This window comes from Ovis canadensis, chromosome 11, assembly GCF_042477335.2.
Source record: "Ovis canadensis isolate MfBH-ARS-UI-01 breed Bighorn chromosome 11, ARS-UI_OviCan_v2, whole genome shotgun sequence".
Classification (NCBI taxonomy): Eukaryota; Metazoa; Chordata; class Mammalia; order Artiodactyla; family Bovidae; genus Ovis; species Ovis canadensis.
The window spans coordinates 70,191,088-70,209,342 of record NC_091255.1 but is presented as its reverse complement, the minus strand read 5'-3'; the positions used below and the strand labels follow the sequence as shown (position 1 = coordinate 70,209,342).

The window sequence follows — 18,255 nt, the reverse complement described above, 5'->3', positions numbered from 1 at the left end:
AGTCTGGCCCTCACTTTCTGCCTCACAAGACCAGAGCAGAGGGGCCAGGAGCCCCTCAGCCTTCTGGAACTGGGAGGTGCTGGGCTTGTGCTGTTTCAAGCTGCTACGTTTGTGGTTGTTTGTCACAGCAACCCTAGAACTGGTACAGGCATCTTAATTTATTTCTAAAAATATACCCAGTTATTGGAACCATTTATGGACTGAGATATTTACTGGAAACGCTGCTTTGTCGACAGTGAGATTTTCCATTTGTACGTGAGTCTGCTTGGGACTTTGTATTCTTTCCTGACCATCAGCTTCCTGTGCCAAGATGAGTCACAGGGTATGGTGCTCGGAGGCATGGATTCCGGAGCCCCAGGGCCAGGGTTCAGATCCCAGCTCTGCCACTGCCACGCCTCACAAATCAGCTTACTTTTTTGGTCTAGGTTTCCCCGTCCTGAAAATGGGTTAATAATTAAACCCACCTCATAAAACTGTTGAGAAGCTGTCAGTTGCTACATGTAATCCGCTCACAACAGCACCGTGCAGAGCCGCTTGTCATCTGTAGGGAACACCTTCTCTCGTCATTGTTTAGGATTGTCTTACTTATCCTTGAGCATCAGTACTTTCATACGAGTCTCACAATACCTTACATGTTTTAAAATCTCACCGAGGGTTGGCTTAGAGTCACTCTTACTGCACTTCACCAATCAGTCTTCGGAGAATTGATGCGTTTGCATCTGTCTGCGTTTCACTGGGCCTCCTTCCGAATCTTCAGTTCACTGGGCCTCCTTCCGAATCTTCAGTGCAGCTGAGCTGTCTTCTCCTGTGGGCAGTGTACCTGTCTTATTGGGTTTATTCCCGAGTGTGTCACGGCAGCTTTGCTTTGGCGCAGGCATGGACTGCCAGGCGTTCCCTTTATTTTCTCTGAACAGTTGTCCCTGTTTTCAGAGACACCCTGACACTTGTTTGAATATATCCACCCCAGCCAGAGCAGTGTGTTATCTATCGCCTCACTCTTTTCCACGGCCGAGACGCAGTCCGCTGCGTGTCTGCACCCCATCTTCTCTATGCCGTCGTCTGTCGGTGGACCCTGAGGCTGCTCCCATGTCTCGGCCGCCGTAAACAGTGCCGCTGTGAACACTGGGGTGCGTGTCTTTTCCGAGTATGGTTTTCCCTGGATATATGCCCAGGAGGGGGGTTCAGGGTCATATGGTAGCTCTATTTTCAGTTTGCTGAGGAGCCTCCACTCTCTCCTCCACAGAAGCTGCACGAGTTTACATTCCCACCTGCAGCGCCAGGCTCCCTTCCCGGTGCCTGAGAGCTCCCGCTTTTCCGAGAGAATCTGTGGAGTTTGAACCCACGCCTTCGTTACAACGACCTGTGTGCGTGCTCGTCCTTCCCGCTGGACTGAGATGCCCATGAGGGCAGAGGGTGTAGTGTGGCAGGAATGCACACACGCGTGCATCCACGTGCATGCCGGTACACACACACACACGCTTACACGTGTAGTGTGCGTGTGACGCGCGCGGAGCCTCCCCCACGTGGGGCACAGCACCGTCACTCCCTCGGGCCCCACGCGCTGGCGGGCAGCCAGGGGAGCCTCCACGCCTGTCCTGGGCCGAGCGCCAGCCCGTCCTCCGTGGACCAGCAGTGCTGGACCGCGAGCAGGGGAACGAGAGACATTCCAGCAGCAGCAGAGCGGGAGACGCCCTGCCGGCCCGCCTGGGAGGTGCGGCCGTGGGTCTGCCTGGCGGTGTCGGAGGCGCTTGATTCCTTGTCAGCCTCTGAAATCCCAGGAATGCTGCTCCTCAGAAGCTACATGCACTTGGGCAGTTTAAGGGTTTTCTTTGCCTTCGTGATTATGAATTATATGGACTCTGAGTACTTAACTACAGACTGAGGGTTTTCCAGGTTGGGGATCGGAGTTATGAGAAGAAAACGGCTGAAATACAAGTTGCTGGGGAAACAAGGGCCCCTGGGTGTGGGTAGGAGGTTCCAGACCTGGAGTCGCACTTACTGTGCGTGCTGGACACTGCACACCTGGAGGCCCCAGCTGGTCAGGAGCAAGGCCCGATGTGAGAGCTGTTTACGAATCAAAACTGAAATGTCCCAAATGGGCTCGTCACCAACTTTTATTTTATTGAAATTCAGTGACATCCCTAAGTGTCCTGCGTCCAGGGCCCCATCTGAAGGGCAGGGAGCTGCTGGGCAGACCTTCCCAGGCAGAGGGAGACCCTGGAGAGCCCTGCCACATGGCCTCTGACACTGCCTCCATCTTTGAGGTCCTACAGGTTTATCCTCAGTGTTCAAATATCAGAGCTCATCTTCATCCCCTTTCCATGTTGTTTGGATGTATGAAATTTAACACAGACCTGAAATATCAATCACCTCAGATATGCAGATGACACCACCCTTATGGCAGAAAGTGAAGAGGAGCTAAAAAGCCTCTTGATGAAAGTGAAAGAGGAGAGTGAAAAAGCTGGCTTAAAACTCCACATTCAAAAAACTAAGATCATGGCATCCGGTCCCATCACTTCATGGCAAACAGATGGGGAAACAATGTAAACAGTGACAGACTTTATTTTCTTGGGCTCCAAAATCACTGCAGATGGTGACTGCAGCCATGAAATTAAAAGATGCTTGCTCCTTGGAAGAAAAGCTATGACCAACGTAGACAGCATATTGCAAAGCAGAGACATGACTGCCAACAAAGGTCCATCTAGTCAAAGCTATGATTTTTCCAGTAGTCATGTATGGATGTGAGAGTTAGACCATATTGAAGGCTGAGTGCTGGAGAATTGATGCTTTTGAACTGTGGTGTTAGAGAAGACTCTTGAGAGTCCCTTGGACTGCAAGGAGATCAAACTAGTTAATCCTAAAGGAAATCAGACCTGAATATTCATTGGAAGGACTGATGCTGAAGCTGAAACTCCAATACTTTGGCCACCTGATTCAAAGAACCTACTCATTGGTAAAGACCCTGATGCTGGGAAAGATTGAGGGCAGGCAGAGAAGGGGACAACAGAGGATGAGATGGTTGGATGGCATCACCAACTCAATGGACATGAGTTTGAGCAAGCTCCAGGAGTTGGTGATGGACAGGGAAGCCTGGCATGCTGCAGTCCATAGGATTGCAAAGAGCTGGACATGACTGAGTGACTGAACTGAACTGTTCCTAGAATTAATTACCACCACCCTAAATCCCCAGTAATTTTAGTCACAGTTTTAGTCAATCCTCTAACAGATACCAACTCAGAAAATACTGCTTTATTCCCCCACCCATTGCCCTGAAACTGTGGTCACTCCAGTTCCCTGGGTTTCTCCAAGTGGCTCCCTGGGCGTTTTCCTAAGCTCATTCAACCTCTTGCCTCCTTAGACTCCTGGGCTTCAATTCTGTCAGGTCGGATTTAAATCTTGGTCAAGGCTTAGTGGGCCCATCTTTGTCCTCTGTTTAAGAAGTATTATAGAGGTCACGACACTGGTACAAAGAAGTGACTCCAGCATCTTGTTCCTAGAGGCAGTGCCAGGCGTGGGTTCCCCCTGAGGCTGCAGCCTGGCCCACCCCGCGCGCCCCAGGTGCCCAGAACCAGCCGTGTGCTCCGGGTGCTTCCAGGCCAGCGGTGCAAGGCCAGGTGTGAGGTGTTTCCCAGACACTCCTCCGACTCCATGTGACATCCCCTCAGACCAGGTGCCCGTGCTTCAAGAGTACCCTGAGAATCCAAAGGGAAGAAAGCGCGTGCTTCGTTCACGTGACCTCTGCGGTGAGGGGAGAAAAGTGCAGAGGGGCGAGGGCCTGGAGTCGGCCTCTGCCGCTCATTCGGGAGCGCTCGGGTGGGTGCGCTTCCCTTCATCGGTTGGAGTTCCCAGTGTTTGTTCCCAGTGCTTTAGCGTGAAAACAGAGGCGACCATTGGAATTTCTCTCGTGAAGCCAGTCAGTGGTTTTGGGGAGATCGGGCAAGGCTTGCTGCGAGGGGACCCGTCCTTCCATCGCGGCTCTTCATCTGTTCGTACCTTGCTCGCGGCGGCAGGAGCCGCAGAGAGCACTCAGCCCTCCGCTTGAGGCCCGTGAACCGGGGCACTTTCTGTGCACACCTCCGCCAGGCGGGTCCCGGGCGGGCCGCTGGCCGACCACCAGCGAGTGGGCTGCTGGGCACAACAGTCTCTCGTCAATGAAGGCGTGTGGGCAAGGCCGCGACGGTGCCCAGAGAAGAGAGGAGCAGAGGGGCCGCCGAGGCCGCGGCGGGAATTTGTAGCTGACCCCATCAAGACTGTGTGTGTGTGGTGGTCGTCGTTCCCTCTCTGCAGCCTCTGGTGAAGAAAGCAGGCTGCGAGGGCCGCCCCGAGCCGGCGTCTGGCCCAGAGGCCCAGCGGAACGAGTGTGTCCCGTCTGGCTGAGTCAGCAAGAGAGATGGGGGAGCACTCCCCCTTACTGGGAGCAGGGACGCTAGGTGGGCAAGGAGGCTGGCGACAGCGGTGGCTCGGTCAGGCTGAGCCCCCCGGGCCGCCAGCCAGCGCCGCGTCGTCACCGGGCATCCTCATCCCCGGCTGGACGGCCGGGCCGGCTCGTCATCGGGCACACAGTCCAGGCCCTGGCAGTTTTCACGTAATCCAGTAGAAATAGCTGCTTGAAACTCACACTGGCTTAAACAATGAGAATGTTTTGTTCCGTGTAACTGAGACGCAGTGCTGGCTTCAAGGGAGGCCTAATCCAATTACTCAAGTTATGTGACCAAAAGCCAGGGGCTCGCGCTCCGTTTTGAGGCTGTTTCCTTATCGTTGGCTCCATTCTCGGCGAGTTCGCTTCCTTGTGGTTGCGGGCCGACCGCGAGCAGCTCCTGGCCTGCATTTCCAGGCTCGCACCACAGAAGAGGAAGCGCCTGTCCCCGCCGCTCCTGTGTCACAGCCCGCCCTCCATCCTGACCAGACCTCGAACAGTGGGCAATGCCAGGCTGCCCGAACGGGGTTAATGAAGCTGGCCTCTCCCAGGTCCCGAGGTCTGAAGACAGGGCTGAGCTTGGGAGAAAACTCCAGCCGCTTCCACATGCTGGGCCTCAGACCCCAGGTCCCAGCAGCGGGGGAGGGCCCGGCTTGCCAGGGAGCCAGAGGGCCAGGGGCCAGCAGAGCAGGCGTTGCAAAGCCTGTGATATAGCAACAGAAGTCACTGAAATCGAGGAGGTATTATGGAAAGATTTTCCATAGTTGGGAGCAGGGAAAGTGTTGGCATAATGCAGGGTGAAATAGTATCTTTATTCCAAAATCTCAGACTTGTTGCTGCCAAAGTGAAAGTGAAAGTCACTCAGTCGTGTCCAGCTCTTTGCAACCCCATGTTCTATACAGTCCATGGGATTCTCCAGGCCTGAAGACTGGAGTGGGTAGCCTATCCCTTCTCCAGGGGATCTTCCCAACCCAGAGATCAAACCGGGCTCTGCTGCTTTGCAGGTGGATCGTTTACCACAGAGGCAGCAGGGAAGCCCAAGGTCAGTGCTAAATGCGTGGGCAAGTACAGGGCAGGGAGGGAACTGCCTGGAAGTCTCAGTCACCACTCGAGTTGCCCAGAGAGATGCTCCTGAGAGCAGCCACCACCAGTCACAAATAAAGCAAGCACACACCTCAGAACTCCATCCAAGGAAGAAAAGACCCTTGCTGTCTGTCTTCACATATAGATGAGACAGCTAAAATGTTCACCATAGTATGTTTTACCTGAAGGACCGAGAAACAGGCAGGACCGTGTGAATCACTGTTGGTCACGTTATCAGCGCACAGCGTTTAGGGTCTTTGTTTCTGATTTTAGAGAGTGATGTTTCTCTGTCGCTGAAGTCGTGTCACTGTGCCACGGAGGGCGGAGCAGCCCGCTGCCCCCAGCGCTGGCAGAGGGCTTTCTTCTTTACTCTCCACAGTGAGTTCTTCTCAGACGTCATCTGAATGCGTTTCTAGATCTCAGTACATTTTTAATACAAACAAAATCTTCCTGCTCTGGATTTGACCTTTGTTGACTTGGTGTGTTTTAAAGAAGATGTGGGCAACAGTTTTGTGAAGAATGCACAGAGCCGTTCGTGGAGAAGCACGTTGGTGAGAATGATGATGAGGAAGACGAGGCACCGCCTTCCTGCTCGACCAGCACACGAGCTCCTCTCCCAGCGCTGTCTTCAGGTCGTGTGGGTTGTGTCTGAGCCAGGAGCAGCACACTCAAGGCTTTTAAAGAGAGTTTAATCGGACTTTTTCTAACAGAAACTCTACTCTCAGGCCTGTCCAAACGGACCAAGCCAAGGCACTGGTTGATCCGATCTGTGAAAACAGAAACTGCAGCCTCTGGGTTTTTTGGGTTTTTTTGTTTTTTTTTGTTTTTTTGCCACACCACAAGGCAATTCAGGACCTTAGTTCCCCTAGCAGAGATCAGATCCTCAGCAGTGAAGGTGCAGATGCCTAACCACTAGGCCACCAGGGACGTCACCAGAACCCCAGCCTGTCTCGAAAGCCTGAAGGTGGACTGCCCTCTGGCCCCCATTTCCTGTCTCACCTGGCCCAGGTGTGGTGCTGGCCGCAGGCGCCCAGCTGTGTGTCTTCGGGTGAGCTCTGCTTCCTGTGGACCCCAATGCATGTTCAGAGGTCGGCAGAGACGCCTTTTGTGGTTTTCAGTCACTCAGTTGCCTCCGACTCTTTCAGGCCCTGTGGGCTGTAGCCCACCAGGCTCTCCTGTCCATGGGTTTTCCCAGGCAAGAATATTGGAGTGGGCTGCCATGCTCTCCTTGAGGCAAGATGAAATGATAGGTTTGGTCAAAGGTGCTGCAGAAGCAACAGTGAATCACAGCTGCCCCGCTCACTCCCCCACCTCAACATTCGGGAAAATTGCTCCCATGCAGAAACTGGCCATTCAGAAATGAAAATTTCACTGTTTTTAAGAGAAAGGAGTTAGCGTAAGATCCTTGTTAGGTTGAGAGAGAAAGAATATAAGCAAAAATCAAATTAGAACATAGACCAAATGGGAAATTACCCAAGAAGCAGGGAAAAGGTTCAGACAAATTACAGTTCTTTGAAACAAATAGTTCTTCGCAATGCAAAGCATTTAAAGAACACACTGATATGCCTCTGTTTCTTTCTGAGAGAGAAAGTGGACAGGATCGTTTTTGTAACAGCCAAGCTGTGTTTCACACGGACAGGTTGTGGGCAGACACTGCAAACAAGCAGGGACAGAGAAACTGGAGCAAACGTGAGCAATTTTAAAGGCAGGCAGTCGGGGCTTCCCTGGTGGCTCAGCAGTGGAGAATCTGCTGCCAACACAGGGCGAGGGGACACAGGTTCAATCCCACATCCCACATCCCACAGAGCAGCTAAGCCCGTGGGCCACAACCACTCTAGAGCCCAGGAGCCTCACCTGCCGAGCCCATGTGCCTACAGCCCCTGCTCAGCAGCAAGAAGCCAGTCAGTGAGATGCCCACACACAGCACCTGGAGAGTAGCCCCTGCTTGACCCGACTGGGGACGCCCTCGTGGCAGCATAGGCAGCAACGGATGCACACAATTGTTCCGTAAAATGAAAAAGAGTGGCAGCTCAAGATTCCAGAGCCAGCACTGAATGAAAAAAAAAAAAAAACAGCCAATATAGCGTAGCCTGTGAGGCCCTGCTAAGGTGGCCCCTAAGGTCTGATTTACAGTCATGTGTTTCTCTTGGTGTTTATCCTTCATTTAAGTCAGTTGACAGATGTTACTATTGGACTTAAGTCCAAGAAGATAAAATGGGAAGAATCAAACATTTCATCAGTGGGGAAGATCATTTTCACCCTTTTTCTTTTCCCTTTGGATATAAATCAGAAGATTATAACATACCTCAAAAAAATACTTCGCCAAAAATTCTAAAAATTACATTCAAGAGGACTTGCCGTAGGACTTGAGTAGGTACGGAAATGAACCATTAGAGCACATTTCTTCCTTAATTTAGTCGAGTGTAAGAGACTTGGAATTAAAGGCTAGTAGTTTTAACGTGCTCAAGACGTCCATTGACTTGTCTAACTGAACTCAGTTGCACTCACTTTCATAGTCTGGGGCCTGTTTCCAGGTGTGTCCAATGAATCGTCTGTGGGGTGCACTGCAATCCAGCTCTAATACTCAGTTAAGTCCCCACAACACATGCGACAAATTTTCAAATTCCGCAGCATCTCAGACTAGGAGAAAGAAAAGTCAACAGAGCTGGAGAAAGACAGCAGGAAAGACACTCACACTCAGACTCACACACAGACACGCCTCTCCATCCTGCTCTGACACAGGCTCCCAGACTGTCCTCCACACACAGACACGCCTCTCCATCCTGCTCGGACACAGGCTCCCAGACTGTCCTCCACACACAGACACGCCTCTCCATCCTGCTCAGACACGGGCTCCCAGTCTGTCCTCCACATACAACACGCCTCTCCATCCTGCTCAGACACGGGCTCCCAGTCTGTCCTCCACATACAACACGCCTCTCCATCCTGCTCAGACACAGGCTCCCAGTCTGTCCTCCACATACAACACGCCTCTCCATCCTGCTCAGACACGGGCTCCCAGTCTGTCCTCCACATACAACACGCCTCTCCATCCTGCTCAGACACGGGCTCCCAGTCTGTCCTCCACATACAACACGCCTCTCCATCCTGCTCAGACACGGCTCCCAGTCTGTCCTCCACATACAACACGCCTCTCCATCCTGCTCAGACACGGGCTCCCAGTCTGTCCTCCACATACAACACGCCTCTCCATCCTGCTCAGACACGGGCTCCCAGTCTGTCCTCCACATACAACACGCCTCTCCATCCTGCTCAGACACGGGCTCCCAGTCTGTCCTCCACATACAACACGCCTCTCCATCCTGCTCAGACACGGGCTCCCAGACTTCCCTCCACCTTCAGTGCCTGTCTGTAGCTTGACGAGCCACCATCTTCTTGACGAGCCCAGTGGCCACCCGTTAGCAGAATAAGACCTGGATGTATTCTGGAGGCAGAGGGAAACTCATGAATCAGACACACTCGTGGTGCCGAGGGTGCTCTACTCTGGTCTGCGTGTTCGGGGACACTTAGAGACGTGGCTGTGCAGGTTTTCCTTCCCTTGTTTCTTTGTAATCGTGGCGGTACCAAGCACCCAGGCGCCGAGACAGTGGGGGGAGTGTCTGAGCCGCCTGGCCACACGCTATGGGTCGTCTGCACACACAGTGTAGCGTGACCACCATCCACTCCCCAAACGAGAAGAGGATGTAGGAACAGCATCGTGTGTGCATCGTGAGGGCAGAGGACGAGTGTTCTCCTTACTTTGTGCTGAAACTGTGCTAGCAAGGATTTTAGGGAAACAAAATGCTGTTGCAGGGACCGCCTCTCGCAGACTCTCCAGGACTACTGGGTACCTTTCCAGTTTGTGACTGCGCTTCCCCGTATCGCATGCCAGTTGTCTGGCTTCTGACCTCATGTAACAAACTTACCTTTGTAACGATATTTTTCAGTCATTTCTTAAATTCAAACCAGTCATTTCTGTGGTTTAAAAAAAATTGCTGTTCTTTTCGCTCTAGATAACGTACATACGACAAGAATATGAAACAAAATTTAAAGGGTTGATGCCGGCATCTCTAAGACAAGAACTTGAAGACACCATCTCCTCCCTAAAGTCACAGGTAATTACTGGAAGTCAGGAATGTCCTGAGGGCTCAGGTGGCATGCATGTTTTAATTAATAAGCTTACTTCTGAATTGGTGCCAGAAATCAGTGTGGTGTCATGGAATAACCTGGTACCCAGGATGAAGTGTTTTGTGTTTTGGGGAGGTTTTAGAATTTTTCTGACCATTTTAAGAACTCTCTGCTTGATAAGACTTTCTTGAAAGCATCCTTGAAATTGAAAAGTTCAGTTATGGTTACTTTTATTTACAGTCCACATTCCAATACAGACTCACCCTTTTATTCTTGGTACCAGGCCTGAAATGGAATCAGTTAGCACGTTGCTAACTTCTTATGATGTGAATGTGTGAAGAAGTAAAACACAGGGCTAGGTTAGAAGTGCTTTTATTCTGATGTATTTATATGATTATTAGAGATAAGAAGATGCATTTTAAGATCAAAGCAAGGTAATGACACGGTGTTCAAACAGTTTGGTTAAAGATATCTGCTGAAACGTGTGATTCTTGGTAGTTCATAAAAAATAAAATTGACTTCAGTTTTGATACTAATTCAGTTTTGATACTAAAACTTCCTGGTCTCCCTGGTGGCTCAGCGGTAAAGAATCCCCCTGCCAGTGCAGGAGACTCAGGTTGATCCCTGAATCGGGAAGATCACCTGGAGGAGAAAACAGCAGCCCACTCCAGCATTCTTGCCTGGAGAATCTCATGGACAGAGGAGCCTGGTGGGCTGCAGTCCATGGGCTCGCAAAGACTCGAACATGACTCAGTGGCTGAGTACGAGTGCGAAAAACCTCCTACATAAGTTTTCTCTAAAACACGTTTTATAAATTGTTGTATATATTTTATAGATACATAACTTTTTAGATTTTAGATGGGTACTTCTTAAAAAATCAAATGTTTTAACTCAGTATGAGAAAAGAGTTCACATATTCCCATTTCTAAAACACTTAGAAACTTAAAACATACTTTTTTCCCCTAGAGAAGTTCTGCAAGAGAAAAATTTCTCTGCTTTCTGTGCCAAGAACAGTGCCTGCCACAGAGAAGGTGCCCAATACATATATTTACAAAGAAAACTGATCACCCAGTTTAAGGACACTCACATCGTCTGTCCGCATGTGAGAGGCGGATGCGTGGCGCATGGCAGCTGTGCCTTTCCGGATCCCTCAGTAAAAGCCTCTTACCTCAAGATGAGAGGCCCATTCCATCCATCCCTGTGCTGCAGCTGGCTCCCACTTGTGGAGCTAAGGAGTCTGGCCGTACTCACGCCTACCAACAGAAGAGACATGGCAGGAGAGTGTTAGCCTGCAAGGGGCTGCGCGCACGCTCAGTCTCTCAGGCGTGTCCGACTCTGCGACCCCAGGACTGCAGCCCTCCAGGCTCCTCTGTCCATGGGATTCTCCAGGCAAGAACACTGGAGTGGGTTGCCCTGCCCTCCTCCAGGGGATCTTGCCCACCCAGGGATCAAACCCGCGTCCCTGCCTCCTGCGTTGCAGGCGGATTCTTTGCCCCTGAGGCACCGGGGAAGCCCTTAGCGAGGGCCAGGTCACCTTTACTCACGTGAGAAGCTCTCCTTCAGGCGCGTTCTCCCTGCAGTGCGTAGGAGCCCTTCCTTGGGGCGGGCTGTGTGGGACCTAGCACCTTCAGAGGAGCTGTTGTTTTAGAAAGACAGAAATCTGATCTCCACCTGCAGAACTTCTGTCACCAGTCATACTTCAGCGCCTAAAACTGGACGTTGGCCCAGAAGGCAAGGGCTGTCGGCCGCATGTGGGCCCCAAGTCAGCAGCTGCACAGCAGAGTCCCAGGCCAGACAGGAGGAAGATTCGGTTTGAAAGCACAGGTGCCCATGTTTGTGAAAATTGTTGGAATTCTGATCGCAAAGCACGGTGGCGGCAGGGAGGTAGACATCCGTGGACCATGGGAACTGTCCCGGGGCACGCTGGAGCAACAGGTAAACTTGAGGCCAGGGTGAGGCGTGCACCCCTTGAGACGAGCCCCACACGCTGCTCCTGCAGGCAGGCTTTCTGCTTTGCCAGCTGGCCTCTCCTGTGTAACTGTGGCTCAGGAGCCACCGTCACCATGCTTTCCGTTCAGACCAGGGGCGAGAGTACACAGTTCCGAAGTGATCGGATGCCACCGACTCTGGTTGCCTTCAGCGGCAGTGTCAGTCATCAGAAAACGACCCCTGCGTGGTTGTACACGGTGCCTTTGAGTTTCCACCTGACACAGGTGTCTTTAATCATGCAGTGGCGGAGCCGGAGCTTTGCGCTTCGGGACCCTGCGGCCGCACCCTGCAGGCCTGGGGACAGCTCAGGTCCCCACGCCTCTCGCCCCAGCTCTACTGGCGCGGGCTCTCAGGGCAGGGGCCACGGGAGGTACCGACCCAGAGCTCCGTACTAGGCACCTGCCCCAGCATCGGTCGCTTCGTGACATCTCATGACCTTGGCAAGTGGCTGTCATTCACCCCAGGTCACAGGCCGTGGGAGCCACGCCAGGAACTGAGCCCAGGCTGGCCTCATCCAAGCACCGTGTACAGCAGAGCACCGCCTCTGCAGCCCCAGGGGGTCCCGGCAGGCGGCGGGTTGCTTCCTGCTCACTCGTTCCTTCCGTCAGCAGCTGGGGGTGCCAGCCACGTCTCTGCCCTGAAAAGGACACGGGGGCACACAGATGTTCCCATGCCACCCACCCCACACAGAAGGGCTCTTGCACAGGCAGCTGCATAAGTGCTAACAGAGAACACAGAACGGGGCAGCTGACCGGCTCGCAGCCAGAGGCGTCGAGGTGGGCCGGAGCCGAGACCCTGAGCCCGGGACTGGGCCGTGGGCAAGAGGCCTGTGTCAAGGCCAGCGATCAGGAGGACACGGGGCGGAAGGCGGTGATGGAGGAGGCGGAGACGAAGCCGCCAGGACGGGCCGGCCCCCTGGTCTCTGCGGCGCGGGCTGTGGACCCACCTCTGCAGCCTCTGATGGCGTGGGGGGGGGCAAGGGGGAAGGGGGGCGTGGATGTGGTCAAACATGGAGCCGCAGCATCAGGTTCCCAGGGGCCTGTGTTTCACCCGGGGGTCAGCGACCCTCCGTGTCGCCAAGGAAACTGCCCGCACCTCCTCTCACCCAGGGCCTCTTTTCCAGGTTAACTTCCTGCAGAAGCGGGCGTCTGTCCTACAGGATGAGCTGACCGCCTACCAAAGCAGAAGGTATGGCTGCCCGCGGGTCTCCTGACCAGTCTGCGTTTCACCTGGGGGTCTCCTGCCTGGGAGCTAGTCTTCATTGAAAGGCACAAACCTACGAGTGCTAGAAAAAGACTAGTTCTTAGTAAAGTGCCTGTAGGGGAGGAGCCCTGCCCCTGCCCCAGCGTCACCTTCGTGCCCGATCGGCACTGCTTAACAAGGGCCAGCGGCACCTGACGGGCCTGGGCTGCTGCAGGGTCAGGACAGGGCGTGCTCTGCAAGCCCAGCTGCAGCTCAAGGAGCAGGCCTCCCTCCTGAGACGGTGGGCTGACGCGGCCCTGGTCGCCCACCACTTCAGGGCCCACGCCCCCTGCACTCAGCGTGGACACAGGAGCTCCCAGCCCCAGAGATAAAGGCTCAGTGATGGCACCACGCTGGCCAGGACCCCGGTGTCCCCAGGGCCCCCCTCTCAGGAACGGAGGAGACCGTTCTGGTCAAAGGTTCTCAAGACGTCGCTGACCTGGGTTGCGTTTACCTGCCCCAGCAGCCCTCCCCCTGTTCAGTGAAAAGCTGAGCCGTTTGTCTGGCCCTGAATTAAAAGTAAAAACCCCGGGGACACTGCCATTCGTGACTCCAGTAAACAACAGCGGCCTACTGTGCCACTCGGGAACGTGTTCAATGTCTCGCCACAGCCTCTGAGGGGAGAGAATCGGAGAAAGCACACACACACACACACACACACGATCAGTGTGCTACCCACGTGAAACTAACACAGCACTGTAAATCAGCTAGACTTCGATCGTTTTTAGAAAGTGAAAACTTCGTGACTGCTGACTTTTCAAAAGCTTCTGTTCCTTGGTATAGAGAGGACTTGATCCTTCTGGGTGTTGATGTTGAAGTTTTGACATCAAGCAGCCCTCCCACCCCACATCCAGCTCCTCCTGAACTAGAGCATATGTGACTTCGGATGGGCCCGGACGCCAAGAAAGCCCTAACTCTGGGTTCTGCCTTTCAGGTGACCGTGTGGAGACCCCCCGGGTCACCCCGGAGAGAGCGGTGGATCCAGCCGTCCCAGCTGCACTGCACATTTCTTCCAGCAGGTTTGAAGATTCGGATATTGTTTCAGTAAACTGTGAGACCAGTGGCATTTTTTTGATACTTAAGTGTAATTAAGATCATAAAAACGTCCATCACTCATACAGCAATGGCTGGTTTTGTGTGTCTGCCTTTTTTTTTTATTTTAACATTCCTTTATTTCCACTTTCCATATTTGTGTGCATTTGAGTGTGTCCTGAGAATTGCTGGTTTGGGAGAAAGATGACTCGTCGCAGTGCCTCATGGATGCCTTTGCATAGAATTTTACCAGTTGCCGCTGCTCCTAATCACGTTTGTAGCATATCAGTATTTTTAACATGTTTGCATTATCTTCATGTTCATATATTATTAAAATATTATTTTGTACTTATCAATTTTATTTCTACATTTTTATTGCACCTCATATGCTAGACTAAAGATGACATGGTATTTTTTTCTCTGGAAAATACTGACCATCTCAAATCGTGCTATGGGGAAAAAATATCCTATGTCAGGTCAAAGATCACATTGATACGTAGCGTGTTTCTTTAGAATAAAAATCGCTGAGTCAACTGACATGAGTCCAAGTCCCTGTCATGTTGGTCTCCAATCTCATCTGGCCTCTAGAGGCCGATTAGGGTACGACTTTTTGTGGCAGCTGTGGTTTTACTGTTACCTGCTTGATCTCTGATTTTATGGCTGTGGTTCAATTATAACCTCAATGGATGCTCCTTACGGAAGCCTCCGAATGTCGAGATGGGTTGGGAGGCTGCTCAGCACCCTGGCAAGTGATGGCGGAATGAGTTTGCCGGGTCCGCCATCCTTGCGGAGAGAATCTGGCATTTTAGTGCCCACCCAGAAGCCAGGAAGCAGCTCTGTACTCGCGGGTCAGCCCCACCTTGCCAAGGAAATGCTGAACTGCAGCGGATGGTCGCATTTGCTTGCTTGGCTGTGGTGCATGCCTCAGGCCCTCTGAGCCGCTCGAAAAATCTGGGCTGTGGGTGAGGCCGGAGTCATCTGGTTTACTGCGAAAGGACAGGGCAGGACGTTTATTTACAGTTTTTCAAATTCTTTTCTCTTTCCCACGCCCATCGTCATCTTCTGCTGCCTGAGGATTATTAATTACCCATTTTGTGCGTGACTGAGACGCGGGGATGATAAGGGAGCAGATGTTACAGCCGCGTCCAAAGCCAGGCCCGGGTCAGCCTGACCGCTGCCTGCTGGCCACAGGCGGTGAGCGGCCTCCAGCTCTTGCACTGAGCTGTCTCAGCCGGCACCTCGCTGCCTGCAGAGGTTCCCCGGCCCCTCCTCTAGGAACACAAGTCTTTGTGCTCTGGAAGCTCGGGTTTTCCTTGCCTGTAAAATAAATGGTAGCGCCGGCCTAAAGACTGTTTGGGAAAAAGGGAAATTGTGTGGGTGCTGTGACGACGACCTGACAAGGGAAGGCAGTTGGTGCCAGACTGTGACTCAGCGCCTGAAAGGGAGCCATCGTGACGCCATGACTGGTTTTCAGTTCTCCTGTCCGGACGGTGGACAGCGGCCGACGGGCAGCAGGTTTCGTCAGGCAGGATGGTTATTAGCGGCTTGACGTGAAAGCGCTTTGCCGATGGTGTCGCACGCTCAAGCCCGGCTCCCACTCGGAGTATTTGTTCTCTGTGAGTAAATATCAGTAGGTGTCTTGGAAAGTTGCCTGCTATTCTTTCTTTTCCTTATTTCAAGGGTTATGAAATTACAAACGCGGGTGGACCTTTGACATTACCCAGATCCTGTTTCGCTCTGGGAGTCAGGGGACTGAGACTCTGGTCTGCTGGGTTCTGTGTGGCCGGAATCAGGTGGCCGACACGGATGCTCCTGTGAACATTCTCTGATACAGGGAGGGAGGGAAAGACTGCGCTTAGCCCGTTGCAAATTCCTTGCCAAGGGGGCCACTCAGTATTTCCGTGGTTCCTGGGAGAGGAAGTGAGTGCCCAGGAAATAGCTTAGAGACAGTGCGCCTCACTGTAAAGCCGTCTGCGGTGTCCTCCTTTTCTCTGGTGGAAGATCAACTGTTCATCACCAGTACCTGATTCAGCTGCATTTCTGGCAGTTATTAGCGGCTCTGCACCTGAGCCAGGCACCTGTGCCCCTTATACATCAACCGCTGTCGTCAAGAGGCAGGGCTGGCCACACTGAGCAGAGGAAAGTTGTGGGGTCACCGTGTCGTTGGTGAGCACGTCTGTCCAACAAGGGGTCGGCTGGAGAAAGGCTCACGTGAGCGCTGGCCTCGGCCATCAGCACATGTCAGGGTTTTGTCTGACCCCCGTCTCCGCATCCCCCGTGGCGAGCCGCTTCAGGGCTCTGACCCCAGGTCTGGCCGCATCCCTGCCCAACAACCAGCTCCCCAGACGGCAGCCACCCAGGGGCACCACAGAGGAAAAAGGGGGCGAGAGGGAGGCAGCGGAGGCAGGCGGGCTTGCTGCTTAGCCTGCGCGAGGCTCGGCTGTGGCTCGCGGGAGAGGGCAGGAGTCGAACCTCGTCCCCGAGCAGCGCGAGGCGGCCGACTCGGCAGGACGCACACACCCGTGCGCGGCCTCGTTAAAGGTCTCGGCAGAGAGGGGCAGAGAGGGGGCCGTGAGCGGGAGTCGACAGTTAGCAGTCTTCTCATTGAAGCACATTCCCATCTGCGGAAGGCAGGGCTGTCCTAGCTTTCTTTCCCAGAGTAAAAAGGAAAGGTAAAAACATCAAAAATGCGGGGGGAAGGTTTCAGAACACAAGGTCATCCTCATCCACAGTTTCCTTAAAAGAACTATCTCCTCTCGGCTTTCATATTTTGTTCAGAAAGGTCGTCTCTTTTAAGCCTTGTCATTAAAGGCGGTTTGCTCTTTAAAGTGGGTTATCAAAGGGTGTAGAAATTGCAAGTTACTGAGACTAAAATGCATGATCAATTTTGAGTCTGCTAACTACCACTCGCTTAGAATGGGCTGTGCTTCCACCCTGGCAGCCCCTTTGATATAGCCAGGAAGAGATACATGGTTGGTCAGTTGAAAGGAGGAAAAGCAGATAATTAGATGAAACTTTTGTTCAACTGCTAAAGTGCCTCTTGGATATGGAGGCTTGATTAGGAAGTAGAAGCATGGGCTGTAATCATATCTGAGAAGTAAAAGTTGAAGATCCCAGATTTTGACCTGTGTTAACATTCTTCACTACAGTTTTAAGAACTGAATCTACCCTCAGATCGTATTATTTCTCTCTCCATGGAGGAAGAAAAAGGCAACTTGAAACATAAGATTGAAGGAATTTTGAAATCTGGATCCTCACCAGTATCTACTGTAGCTGAAGTTCCCTTCTTCTAGACATTTGTTTTAAGCAAGGATTTCCACCAGGCAAATGTTTTAAAGCCAAAGGCCCAAGATGTTCCCTTAGATTCTGTTGTTTTCAGAACTGAACTTAGTCTAGACGTGAGGCTAATAGATACTCTTATACCCTCTTTGGGAGTTTACCGTTTAAGAGAGTCTTATGGAGAACAGCTCGCTGGAAACAAAGACTCTATCATGGAGCAAAACAAGAGGGTTACCTGGTGAGAAGCCTGAAAGATTTACGAGCTAAATGGGCCTCCGTGAGTAAAACCGCTCTGCCCACACTCCTCCACTCCAGCTGGAGAGGAGCTAGTTCCTAGGCGGGGTCTGCAGATGGGCCGTTCCTTGAGGCAGCTCCCTTCACCGACTCAGGCCTCACAGCTCTGAACACCAAGGGTGTTGATATTGTGTGTGCTCAGTTGCATCTGACTCTTTGTGACCCCGTGGACTGTAGCCCACCAGGCTCCTCTGCTTGTGGGATTCTCCAGGCAAGAACACTGGAGCGGGTTGCCACTTCCTCCTCCAGGGGATCTTCCTGACCTAGGGATTGAACCCAGGTCTCCTGCTTTGGCAGGCGGGTTCTTAACCATTGAGCCACCTGGGAAGCCCCACTGTCACGGACACGACTAGATGAGTACTTCCTACTGGGCACCACTTGCGTCCTCTACTTCAGGGTGTCTCAAACCAGCATTCCACTGAGCCCTGTCTGTGCGACTGGCCTTCAGCTGTCAGATTTAGGAGACATCTCAGGCTCTGGCCCCTCCACAAGGTTCCTGTTTACAGCCCTGGCTGGTCATTCCTGCATCCGTGGAGTAAGTAGTTACTGTCTGCCATGTGCCAGGCCCAGCGGCTGAAACACTGACTTATCGTCATCTCTCTGGTTCCTCAGGGTCAACCCGGCTCACCGAGGCCACGGTCACTGAGGTCTCATGCAAGTGCAGTCAGCTGTAGGCTGAGCTGCAGTCGTGGGAGGCTCCAGCCCTCAATGGGTCACACTTCTGCAGCTGTGAGGAGCCCTCAAGACACCCCCCCCCACCCCGGGAGACCACCACAGCACCTGGGCCGCGT

At 52.8% G+C, this 18,255-nt stretch overlaps 1 protein-coding gene across 15 annotated transcripts in view; it reads left to right on the top strand.

The window, feature by feature from the left end:
* CEP112 (centrosomal protein 112) overlaps positions 1–14,243 on the top strand; it is a 314,145-nt gene extending 299,902 nt beyond the window's left edge. For all 15 annotated transcript variants that reach the window (XM_069542343.1, XM_069542341.1, XM_069542336.1 and 12 more), the window contains 3 exons: positions 9,514–9,615; positions 12,741–12,805; positions 13,794–14,243. In XM_069542343.1, the coding sequence (XP_069398444.1) occupies positions 9,514–9,615; positions 12,741–12,805; positions 13,794–13,797 (171 nt within the window). In that variant the 3' untranslated portion in view covers positions 13,798–14,243. The remainder of the gene's footprint in view (positions 1–9,513; positions 9,616–12,740; positions 12,806–13,793) is intronic.
* Positions 14,244–18,255: the final 4,012 nt, after the last annotated feature.